The sequence below is a fragment of the Triplophysa rosa genome, linkage group LG24 (genome assembly GCF_024868665.1).
Source record: "Triplophysa rosa linkage group LG24, Trosa_1v2, whole genome shotgun sequence".
Taxonomy (NCBI): Eukaryota; Metazoa; Chordata; class Actinopteri; order Cypriniformes; family Nemacheilidae; genus Triplophysa; species Triplophysa rosa.
In genome coordinates, this window is record NC_079913.1 from 8,929,317 (window position 1) to 8,942,266 (window position 12,950).

Consider the following 12,950-nt stretch of genomic DNA (forward strand, 5'->3'; position numbering starts at 1 on the left):
CCGAACACCACAGCTGACTGGCTTTCTCGCTAATGTGTGACTATGCCTTCGTGGCGAGATATCCCTAGCTGACAACGACACCGTTTTGAGATCCCAACACAGAAGAGCAACTCCATGGTGACGCCACAGCTACAGTAGCTACTTACAAGATGTTAGTAATGAATTTCAAGGAGCCTTGCTGGATGGTCTGGTCAAAACAAATATAAGGCGTTCCCTTTGCAAAGTATCATGGGTATCAGGGTTGGACGGGGTAGTTTTTGTAAGGTCTATAAGGTTCATATTTCCATTTACGCTCACCTCGTTGACGTTAATCTTGGACTTTGCAGAAGACTCCAGGAAAGCGCAGCTGTTCCACTGGCGGGCCAGATTCTGGCCTTGTTCTTTCCCGACCACCCTCTCGTCTTCCAGATCGCACTTATTACCCACCAGGATCATCGGCACCTGGAACACAAAGGTTCTCATTTTAATCACTGATCGGATCGGCAAATGAACAAAGAGCATCATTTTTCCATTAAAAATAAACTAGTACGTTTACAACGTGCCTTCCTGTAAATAAAAAAGCTCCTAAAAGGAATTTACATCAACAGGTCAGATTAAAGAAGTAATTTAAAGTAATAATGCATTTAAAAAATGAAAACTGTCATCTTTTATTTAGTCTCATATTATTCCAAACCAGCATGATGCTTGAAAGCTCAAGTCCCCATTGTAACTGCATTAAAGGAGCAACCAGTACACGGTTTCAAAAGTGAAAATTACAGTAATTAAACAAATAAATCACCTTTTGTGTTCGACAGGAGAAAGTCACACAGGGTTGGAACTACATGAAAGTAAGTAAATTACATTTTTGGGTAAGCTATTCCTTTAAGGATACCTCAAAGGTTTTAATTAAATGTTTTAGGAACTACAGAAGTAAAAAGGTTCAATCAAAGTTCAAATTAAAGTTTAATTTTAAACGTACCAGAAAAATGATACAGTTTTTCAGCGGCGACAACATAAACATTATGTGGCCAAAGTTAACTTCCGGTAGACCTCCGCAAAGAATCTATGGCCAGGTTTCACAGACAAGGCTTAGCTTAAACCAGGACTATGCCTTAGTTAAATTAGAAAATGTTCGCTTTATAAAAATGCCTTAAAAAACATTACTTATGTGTATCTTAAGACAAAACATTGGCACTGACATATTTTAAGATATGTAGGGGTAAGTTATTTTCAGTTTAGACAGCTCAAAAATTCATTTTAGTCTGGGACTAATCTTGAGCCTTGTCTTTGAAACCGGGCCCACAACTGTTAAGTACTGTTTTTAACTTAATTCAATACAATTGATATACAATAAAATATTAATTTAAATGAATATTATATAACAATTTACATTTAATTTATAAGCAAACACAGACCGGAGGTTAACTTTAGTCCAGCACGTGTGTCCGATAAAGTCTATAAAGTAGTTGATTTGATTATTACAGCAAAGAAAATCATGTCGTGTTTTTTCTTGACACACATTTAATCATCCAGGTGGATGCTGTACACTGGTGGTAGGTGGGAGGAGAGACCCCCCTTATATGTTCGTAGATCGCTTTGGGTGTACAGCAATACACAATAAAACGCTATATAAATGCCTCATTCATTCATTCATTCATTCATTCCACTTGGCTTTTGCTACTGTCTGTAGACATCACTTAAAAAACATGTAACTCTTTATTCTTGAGTGGCCACAGGTTGCAACAGCTGTTGTAAATCCTTAAATGAAACAGAAGCAACAAATGTCGACAAAGGAAGAAAAGAGAATAATAAACCACACTGAGGCTTTACACAAATTCCTCTGTTCTATTGAAAGCCCACACACTTTCAGCTCTCGACAGATACCAACAGAAGTGAAACTACATGATGCTGCATTTACATTCTAGGCAGACACAAAGTGATAAGGAAGCGAATAACACATAAGTAAAAAAGCGGCTAGCTAAAGCACAACAAATAACAACAACCGGGCAACAAGATCAGATAAGCGGAACAACAAAACCGACTGCATGTCACCTGACTGTCCCTGTGCATCATCGTACTGTATTTACTGTAGTCTCACGACTTAATCAACCCGGATGAACTTTTTCATAAGCAGAAAGGTCACCCTTATTGACAACAGCACGCGTGAGGGCTCAGGGTGTGGAGTTGCTGTTTAGAGATGCTGGTGCCACCATCAAATAAAAAGCGTAAGAGGAAAACAACAGGCAGAGCTGCAGAAGAAGATGAAAGAGGTTCTCTAAAAAAAAAAGGGCAGCTTACGTCATCCGTGTCTTTGACCCTCAGTATCTGTTCTCTCAGGTCCTGCAGGTCATTGAAGGTGGACTGTGCTGTTATGGAGTATACTAGTGCAAAGCCCTGGCCGTTCTTCATGTACAGGTCCCTCATGGCTGTGAATTGTTCCTGTGTGGAGAAGAAACATGTCAGACAAAAATATCCTCATTTATATATCTAATGCTGTATGCAGACAGGCAGCAAAAATCCCATTTTTGGCATATCCGACTTAAATTGGTTTAGTTTTTGTAGACTGGAAGGCAAACACAAAACACATGAAATGAAACCAGATGCAAATCACATAAATAGGAGGTCTGAAATAGGATTAAAATCTCATTTTTGGAAATGCTTTCAGCCTAAACAGTCAGTGGGGGGTTTCATTTGAATCTCGAAATGTGGCATTCACCATGTTATTATCGAGTTTTTGTACGCACGAATTTGTAAATACAGTCTATAGTGCGCAAAATGTCATCATTGGAAAATTTCAAGTTTCTGTTGTCACCACAATGACGGCTGCTTTCTAGCATCCCTGGTGGTGTTGACTGACCAATAATGTAGATATACCAGATACTACGCATATATATTTAAAGTATTCATGCACAGTGCAAATAAAGTCTTCCCAATTTTTTTTTCAGTCTGTGGTTTTCTATGAACGTTTCACTCAGACACACATCCTCTATGCACTGAGGTCAGTTCCTGTCCTTCTATGACCTAAAGCCAATGTGAACCAAAGGTGTGAAGGCAATGAGGACAGAAACACACCATCGACTTTCAGTTTCCTGGGTCAGTGGGACAAATGTTCTCAGAGGTGCTGAAGCCGACAGGGACCTAACTTGTATTACTGTATGGGTGAGGGTGAAAAATAATGATCTCGCTCTATAGAGGACACGACAGTGTCACACTTATTAAATGTGCTAGTGAGTGGGCATGGACGGAGGAGTTGAGAAAAAATCCATGAATGCAAGACACATACAGACACACTCAAATCAAAGCTTTGCATGAAATAAAAAAATGTATAATGGTAAAAAATTATACATTTTTTCAAATGTCAAGTAGAGAGCCAACATAAAGTAGTATTAAAATGATCAGAAAAAGTCAAATAAAATTTTCTGAAATCAAACATCGCAATGTATTAATATAAACGTAATAGTCAAATAAAGATATTAAAAGTAATTTATTGTATTATTGCGTCATTCCCTTTATAGTGTGTTTGGTTTTATAACATCAAATTCATTCTCAACAGCCGATAATAAACACAAACCATGTTTATAAAGGGCGTGTAATGAAACCTGTTCCTGTTGGCTAGCTTCTACCAAGTGACTGAATGCCTGGCCCTCGATATCAACATCGAGAGTTAAGGAAAGAGTTTTCACCTCCTGTTTAGTTGATAAGGTTATTTATTTTTCTATACTAACTAGCCACGGTTATTCGTTCAGTAGCATATTCTTATTTGTTTTTCCAGCCGTCCATAAGATTGTTAAAACATACGCGTGAAGTATTTTTAGGTCACGCATCAATTCAGAACTTATCTTAATCTTAATGAACTCCTGAAACGGGGTCAGCTAAAACCAAATCACCAAATCAAGTCAATAGTGTGAGCTAAGAGCTATAAGACTATGACGTACCCTACACTTTTATTTATTTAATTTCTTTGCAAGATTTGGTTTGAATAATTATGCAGCATTAGAGCCAAGCGACGGCTACAATTTACATACAGTAGGGAACACTAGCCCATTTGTATCTCTCTGACAGAGATATTGTCAGCTACTTTGGCTCGGTTTCATTTGACCGTGGCCCGTGGACGTCTACATACCATCTGTCAACCACGACTCAGAGTTGTAACACAGAGGGATTGCGGAAGTGGGAATGCGTCCTTATCCTCTCAGGGGTCAAAATTGCTCTCTAACCTCAAGCAGCTGAACAGCTATTTGTTATTTTTTAGCAGGTAAAGTCTAACACGACTGGATCTATGAAATTCTTGGTGGGCAGGCCTACCAGTGTGACGCTACTAAAAAGACATCAAGTGGTTTTTGCAGCCTTACCGTTCCGGCGGTATCCAGAATTTCCAACATACATTGCTGTCCGTCCACTTCCACTTGCTGCAAAGGAAGAGAAACAGACATTCAATATAAGTTCAACGTAAGTTCTGTTGTCAATTGCATCATGTAAAAACACAGCTTTAATGAAGTACTGTAAGTGCATGTGGTGTTTATGAACCCACTCATCACAGTCAGCCCCAACTGTGCTCTCTATGGTACATTCCAGCACTGCTAACTTCCTGCTGTCTTTAATTGAGGTGCCGGCACACTTTCTGTGTGAATCACATTTTTAAAGGAAGGCAATAGGGGTCTAATTGCACAAAAACTATGACAGGTTGAGATTTCCCTTTGTGACATCATTTAGACGTTTAAACCACTAGCATCGTGTCCAGATATGATCGTTTCCTGTTCTGGTGTGTCATGTGACCTTAAACGATACTGTAGGTTTTCTAAGATATAATTTCACACTTATTTGCAGATGACATTTGATATTTATTATCTAAGCAATAAATGTTATACATTTTAAGTAGTACTTGAGTGACTAAGACGATGGAGGGCAACATGGAAACACTTCATTTTCACCTATATGACTGATGTAATATGCCGTCTGTCAACACTGGTAAACCCCACCTACAGGAAGTGCCCATGACACCCCAGCAGAAGCAACAGTGAGGACGGGAAGTGCTGGTTATGATGGGACTTCCTTTCAGTGTTTAAATGTAGATTCATTTTTAGCCCCAGTCTTCGTCTCAGGGCCTTGGACAAAGGCCATTAAAATATAAACATCATCGAACGCAGCGGTCTTAGCACAGGGTCGATCAAACATCCAACAAACGCACATACGCTCTGTTTCTGTGACGTGCGTCTGGGGCTGCGCATATCAGATGTACATATCGGACAGACAGTGCGACTGAATTGATTTTAATGATTATTTGCGGCCTAAAGATATTCTGATGAGATTTGAATGTCATTTATATTGGTATTTTTACTAAAATCACATCTAGCAACTTTGCAGTAGTATACAATACGGCTTTAGCTGTGCCACAGATGTAGAGCTAATAATGTACATATGTCTCAGGATAAAAGGAATAACATTATAAAACAAGCCATTAAAGAATGTTTCTTAATCATTTAGTGGCTGAAAACCAAACAGCAGTGTTTACATAAATAGGCTATTCTTGGATTTATGTTGAATCATTTTGCCTTTGCTTTATAGCTTACGAAATGAATGAATTCTGTATACATTGCTTATTAAATTTAAGTTTTATATTTAAATTTATAAACTTTTTTATGTATTGTTAGTTATTATATGTCGTTATTATTATTTTTCATTGTGTGTAATTTTATTATTGTTGTTGTTGTTTTTTGCAGTTTAAAAAAGCCTCCCGTGGACAGGTGTTGAAAATTAGCATGTATGGTAAACCACTCAAACAAAGCATATGGTTTGTCCCATGTAATTTTGATGTCCATGTCAAATAAAACAAACAAACAATATCTAATGAATTTATATTTTATAAATAATTTAAATTTAATCGACTGACTTGATATGTAAATGAAATGTACTTAAAAATTTGAACAAACAAGAATGTGTATGTATTAATATGTAAATGCAGAATGTCAATTAATGACAGACTGTTATATTTTGGATCTAAAACCCATCAGACAGACATGGATGATGCAGAACTGGACTTGCCTTTCTGTATGAGTCTTCTATTGTGGGGTCGTACTTTTCCACAAAGATTCCTTGGACAAACTGAACAGTCTGGAGACAGAAAAGGAAGGCAGGAAGAGAGGGGGGGGAGAAACAAAGAGAGGTGTCCATTAAATGTTTACGATACTCAAACATGAGCATGTTTACATTGCACACAATGACTTTCACTTTCAGTGGTTGATGGGAAATTCCATTATAAGGACCTTTAAAAGGCTTACCATGTGCTACTGACAAGAAGTCTATGCAAAAAACTACAAATTTATGCATACAGGGAAAAAAACCGAAACTATGAAACGCAAGTATAACATGCACTGTAAAAAAAAACCCTAATTTAACAGAATTTCTGGTTTTTAATTTACAGATTTTTCACGTATAATGTCCAAAAAACTGTAATTTCTTTTACACATATTTTTGAAATAAAGCCAAAAACTGTCAAATTACAAAAAACGTAATTTTATTTAAGTTATTTTTACTGTATATTTCTGGCGCCCAAGCTGCCGGATTTTTTACAGTCTATTTTTGAAATACGTCAAATTACAGAAAAAAATCCTGTTTTTTTACAGGATTTTTTTACAGTGGTACTAAATGGTAGTTAACTTTTGTCATAAATACCAAAAACGGTTTCTTTTTTCATGTTACTTGTTAATTTTTACAATTAGTAATATTACTTTTTATATTAGTAATAAACAATAAGCAAATCAATAAGTACATATTACTGTTATTGTACATGAACTTTAAAAGTTACATTTTTAAAAGTACATTTTAATGTTTGATTTTAAGGACAGTTGTGACTTGTTTCTATATACAAAATTAAAACTGTCAAACTGCCTAACATCACATCTAAATCTTTTTGAGGCATTTGAGAAACAGTGAAGTAGGTGCTTACATCAAACTGCAAAGGGAAAAGCAAAGCCACAGAACCGGCACTTCACATAAAGAGAGCAGGCGTGAAACCTGCGCTCGCTGGTCAAAGGCATTGCAATGTTGCTTAGAAACCGGTTACCTGGCAATTAACAAGCACTTTATATATAGAAAGATTTATAGGTGACAAACGATACACTGCAGGTATATTAAAGGGGGTTGGAGAATGAGCCTACAGAAACAAAGAACCGAATTAAGGCAGGTCGACTCAGCTATGACCTCACAGGAAGTGCAGGGGTTGCGAATCAAAATCATGAGATGCAGCCCACAGGTGCAGGGGCTCTTCAGCATCTGAGGTGACCTTTGATCATTCGCTTTGATTCTCACTCCACCCACAATAGACCTCAGCCTAGATTCATTAATGAGAGCTCTGTTTGGACGAACACACGGGCATAAATGACAAAAACGCCATTAAGATGCTGATCACCTGTGGGTGGAGGACAATCGACTGATGGGGGGACAAAAAAAAAGATAAGAAGAAAGAAAAATTAGGGAGAGCGAGGTGATGTCAATCACGAGGCATGAGCGAATGAGTTCGTTTGTTGCCGTACGCGGGAGGCGTCGTCATGGTGAACGAGAGGTAATTTGTTTACCTAGAAGCAAGAGCGACGCCAAACAAACATAGGCACAGATGAGTGAAGAAATAATGATCTGTGCTTATGGGCTGCCAATAATGAGAAACAAGTGTGATCTACTTCACAAATCTGATTTTTATTCAAGTTAATCAAAAAGCAAAGCAAACCTGGACCATAAACATTCCTTGTGAGAAAATGTAGGCCTGGTTGTAAATATACGTGTGGGTCAATTTTTACTAGTTGATAAGACAGCGGCAACATACATAACAAACAACATGCTGCTAAAAATTGTCATGAGGAAAATGGCTTAATAAATTTAAATGAAGTCTAAACATAAAAACAAGAATCAATGCAAAGTCCCCGTAGTAAGAGAAAAGTGTGTGTGTGTAATATGGTCTCTGTTGCTTCCTCGGCTTTAAATGATGACTTACAGCCACAGCTGAATGCGGGCTGCTATTTCACCCGGTTAAATCTTTAACATCGATCAAGCGTAGTACTGTTTCATGTCAGCAAATAATCAGTGTGTCTGTAAATCATGCTAGTCGTGTTGGCAAATGCTTAACTACATGTCATCCCTACCAGACAAACATGGTCTACTTTTACTACGGCAGGTGCAGTGTGTCAATGTGTGCTGACAGTGAATTTATGTGGACGCCGGCAAACACAACCACAAAAACAGAGTGTTTATTTTTTTATAAGCTGTCACTATGCATTATATTCATAATAGTTACTTTGAGAAAATCTATATTTTAAAAGTCAAAAATAGACAGTCGGGTAATCGTGTCACTCATGCCTGATATGTTAGTGACTAAGTCCATAAGCTTGTTTTCTTCTGAATCAACTGAGCATTTACAGTTAGTATATAAAACACTGGCACATAACCTTTGTTAAGTCCCAGGCATGCAGAGGATGCTGCTAAACGCTGCAGATCACCTGCAGGGAGACTTGCGTGTTTGTGTTGGTGGGGTTAGGACATCATGTCAGTAAGGCTGACCACTGCTTGTAACCCCGGGGAGGTGATGTGTGCTGATGTAGCAAAGCTGAACTGATGGGCCTGAGACAGACCAGACCATGTGCATCATTGCCAGTGTGTGTGTGTGTGTGTGTGTGTGTGTGTGTGTGTGTGCGTGTGTTTGTTTGTGTCAGCTGGCACATAGGCTATGAAGTTTAGCCTCTCTTGCTTTTATCCTGCAGCTTTGTTCCTTAGTGTGTGTGCGTGCATTAGAGAGGCACTAGTGTAACCAGCCAGCTTCGCGCACACACACACACACACACATGCACTTTCTGGCTCGGTTTCTTACAGTAACTCAGCACTACAACCTGCTGTGCACACATACACACAGCTAAAAATATTCCCTATATGGGAAGAGAGATGTGAAAAGAAGGCATCTAAATTCAAAGGAGGCCACTGGTTACAAATAGCAGTGAAAGTGTGCACGCGCGTGTGTGTACATTCCTGTCATTGCTCTGCTCTCAGAAATGAGATCAAATCCACAGCACTGAGATCAGCACACTGACATCCCATCAGCCACTTTCACTAAAAGGTGACTTGAACACCAAAAGGTCATTACTGTTTTTAAAAAACAGTATTCATATTGTGTTAAATTTTTTAAAAGATTGGATTTACTTTTGCAATAGTGTGATTTAAATTTTTCGGTAACACTTTACAACAAGGTAATGCATTAGCTAACATTAAAAAACAAACAAGACTTAAAAATATTGCTTATTTTTAGTTATAAAAATGTTATTAATTACTTAATAGAAATGTTCACAGTTTGTTCATATTAATCCATTCTGCGTAACTAATTATAGATACATTAATACATGAATAGATACAAACATTTACACTGTAATTGTATAATACACTACAATTTTAAAATGTTAAAATTAACATTACGATACATGCTGCAGAAATGTTGTGCTAATATTAACTAATATTTAAAAAATCTAAAATTATTGTAAAGTGTTACCATTTTGCCTTTGTGTGGTCCTTTAAACAAAAAACAGATCTTGTAGATCAAGCCCTTTAATAAGACAGTTCACCCAAAAATGAAGGATGGCTTTTGCTTTCCTGCAGAGGCTATCAAATGCTTAAAAGGAGCAAAAAGACATTAGTATCTTCTGTCTCACTCAGGCGTGCAGAAGTCAGCTCTATGACACCCCCATCGCAGTGGATATCGGTCCTGCTCGCAGGCAGATGGGATCTCTGTGTTAGCTCTGGCAATCCATCATCACAGCACAAGCTGAGCCTGTTGCTCCTGCAAAAACTCCCCCAGACTACTTCAACTCATAGACGTGAGTGGTTCAAATTAACGTCAATGGTCCTACCATTTTTTCTTGTTGTCGAGTAGTAAACAGTGCAGTTAGAGACACTCAAACACATACAGTCGGCTATATACAGGGAGCAGATAATGACTAACCCCAGAGCCAGACCACACAAATCAAAGTCCATCACTCAGAATGGCCATGACAGACGTCAACTTCCACCCCAGCGGCTCGTGGTCTAGGTAACACCACCGGGCTATAAACGTCATCCTTATAGCTGTCTTTTAAGCCACAAACACCTGACCACAGTGTGGTTTTCTTCCTATTGTCTTAAATTACTGAGCTGCAAGTGTTATTTCAACATCATTTAAAAGAATAAAAATATTATTAGAATTTCAGATGATGCCCTCAATTACAAATGAAGATACACCAAACTATAGAGACACAGTTACCATTGGCAACCTCAGCAAGGCACGTAGGCTAGCCTTATAATGAATGTTAGCTTATAAATTCAGCTATTGTTGGTTAAAATGGTCATGTTGTGCGTTAAAAAGGGCAGTTGGTGTGTTTTCTAAGGAAAATGAACTAAAAACACAGTGATCTGAATAGATTTGCGACTATTTATGGGTAGTCCTTTCATTCCCATAAGCCTGATTAAATATTGTAATGACTCATCTTACAAGTGACTGGTTTATCTCTTTATTGAATTTTAAAGCAGAATGTAAGAAAATTATTTGTAAAGCAATTCCACGACACAAAGCAACTTAAAGATGCAATCTGTAACTTTCGCCTCTGTCGCCATCTCTGTTTGAAACATAAAACTGCAGTTATGTTAAAGTCAAATGACATCAAACAGACATTGTTTATTGTCTTAGTGCTGCGAATCAGCATAAGGTACGCAACACAAGACAGTTCTGCTTTTAAAAAAGTTACAGGTTGCAGTTTTAATAAAAGTGGGTGGTCACTCTTGCAGTCTACACAGCCCCCTTACAAGACACCAGGTTGACTCCATATTTTAATGAACTGATTTTACAGACCCCTCTCTCTCCTCCATCTCTCCCTCTCTGTGTGAAACAGGAGAGAGGCTTACTGCGTTTACAACACGATTAACTCTGCGTGGGCATTTCAACCAGACCCATACATAGTGCTCCAATTAGAGCTAATGGACAATAAAAGTCTATATGCTTTACTCTGAAAGAGTTCTGTGCCGGGAGAAAAGTGGACGGAGGCGGATGGTTCTCATACCCCGTGGCACACATACAGCCAATGGGCTCTTTGTCGGGCCCTGAGGTGAGTGGGTCGGGCCTTTGTGGCAGCACTCCAATGGGGGACTCATTTGAGTTCACTGGGGTGGAACAAACTACGTCAAAGCGTTGTCGGCTGAACGTTTGGCATTACTAGCGCGCTAACAAGGCAAGGATGCTAAAGGAGGGCAACTTGCTAACAGGAACATGAGTGACTAATGACATCAAATAATTAATGAGGAAACTATTCATTACTGTTCTGCTTTTCGACTTGATGGTAAATGTGGAATTCTGTGCCTGGTTTAGCATTTCATGCTAATGTTCACGGCTAATAATCCAAAAAGTTTCTAGAGCACTGTGCTTTGGTGTTTCGACCCACTGAATGTTACAAAACCGAAAACTATTTGTGGTTTTGCGATGCAATACAATATGCTGACTGAATGGCAAACGGCAACGTTCCAAGGCGCAGATGAGCTTTACAGCCATTCTGCTGTATCTGTGACTCAGCTATGTGATGTCTGCGCGGCTCAGAAAGGGCAGGACTAACAGACCAAAGGCCAGTTTAGTTCTCACAACCTTTACCGACCTGCTCGAGGACATAGCTTCTCGAGGGACGCGTTTGACTCCTGCATGGCTGGACTGAGAACAGCTCAGCTCTTTAAGATAGGGAAAACCAGCTATGCTACGGTTAAATGATGCATGTGTGTTTATCCCCAGTATGGAATATGATATACAGTATAGGGAATTCATGTAGATGTCATAAGCGCATGGTGAATATGGAAGTATGAGTGTCCAAAAAACACAAAGCCAACGAAAGATGCTTGAATTTGAGCCAACACAAAAAAGAATTATGACGTAACTAGATTTCCAAAAAGGGAAGCTACGTGTGCAAGACACAACCATGATGCTCTTGCATTGCTATGGGTGTTCGGAGTGTTTCTAATCTTGATGCAGTTGAGTTTACAAAGCAACAATAATAACTTAAAAAACACTACCAATATTTCTGGTTCAGAAAAGTGGATAGAGATGTACAACTGACATAGGAACTGCTGTTACACAGAAGGCAAAGAGATTCTAGTGAAAGACACAAGCAAACATAATTTTGTTTGTGTAGAAAAAGGAAAGAAATCGAGACAAGGTGGGTTGTGGGGATGATAACCACCGAGTTACTTACCAGCGCAGACTTGCCGACACCTCCTGATCCGAGGACTACTAACTTGTATTCACGCATTGTGCAGTGTGTCCGTTAACTACCTGCGGAAAGGGAGAAAGGCCGTTAGTCTAATTATTTTCTCAGTGACATGAACAATCACATACAGTAACGAAGACACTAAAGGTAATTAGAAAGTTTGAAAGAAGGCTAGTAGCATGAAATTGCTTTAAAGGGTTTTCATCTACATTCCACTCAGAAGTCTCATTATTATACATAATTAGATCATTTTATAAAGTTTCTTTTGACATCACAATTGTGCATCTTCCCCCACATTCAAAGCTAAACGGTCACGCTTTATTCACCTCAAAAAGATTGTCAATCAGCAGATACTTAAAGCTGTATGGCCCACAAAGGTGTTTGGTTGAGGTTACGTGGCATAAGCTCACGCTCATTTCCTTTTTTGCACAAAAAGCGTAGAGGAAAACAGTGTGGTTGACACAGATCACAGATAAATGTGACGCTCTCAAACACACACGTACACACACACACACACATGGACAGATGTGAATTGCTCCACACCCTGTCTCTTGGGCTCTTCTGTCTCACTCCCTCTCTCTTCGCCTGTCTCATGCAACTCTTACTAATAAAATCATTCACAGACAATGTAACCGACTTCATAAGTACACAAATGCAGATTTACAAACACTTCATGGGCATTTAATCCAAAAACAATTAAAGGGATGCTTCACCCCA

General features: G+C 38.6%; 1 protein-coding gene across 1 annotated transcript in view; it reads right to left on the reverse strand.

Moving 5' to 3' along the window:
* Positions 1 to 12,950, reverse strand: part of rap1b (RAP1B, member of RAS oncogene family) — a 43,136-nt gene that overhangs the window by 4,207 nt on the left and 25,979 nt on the right. The window contains exons 2-6 of the mRNA XM_057324363.1: positions 12,219 to 12,298; positions 6,022 to 6,090; positions 4,332 to 4,388; positions 2,278 to 2,418; positions 298 to 441 (exon numbers count right to left, since the gene is read on the reverse strand). Coding sequence (XP_057180346.1) covers positions 298 to 441; positions 2,278 to 2,418; positions 4,332 to 4,388; positions 6,022 to 6,090; positions 12,219 to 12,275 — 468 coding nt within the window. The 5' untranslated portion in view covers positions 12,276 to 12,298. The remainder of the gene's footprint in view (positions 1 to 297; positions 442 to 2,277; positions 2,419 to 4,331; positions 4,389 to 6,021; positions 6,091 to 12,218; positions 12,299 to 12,950) is intronic.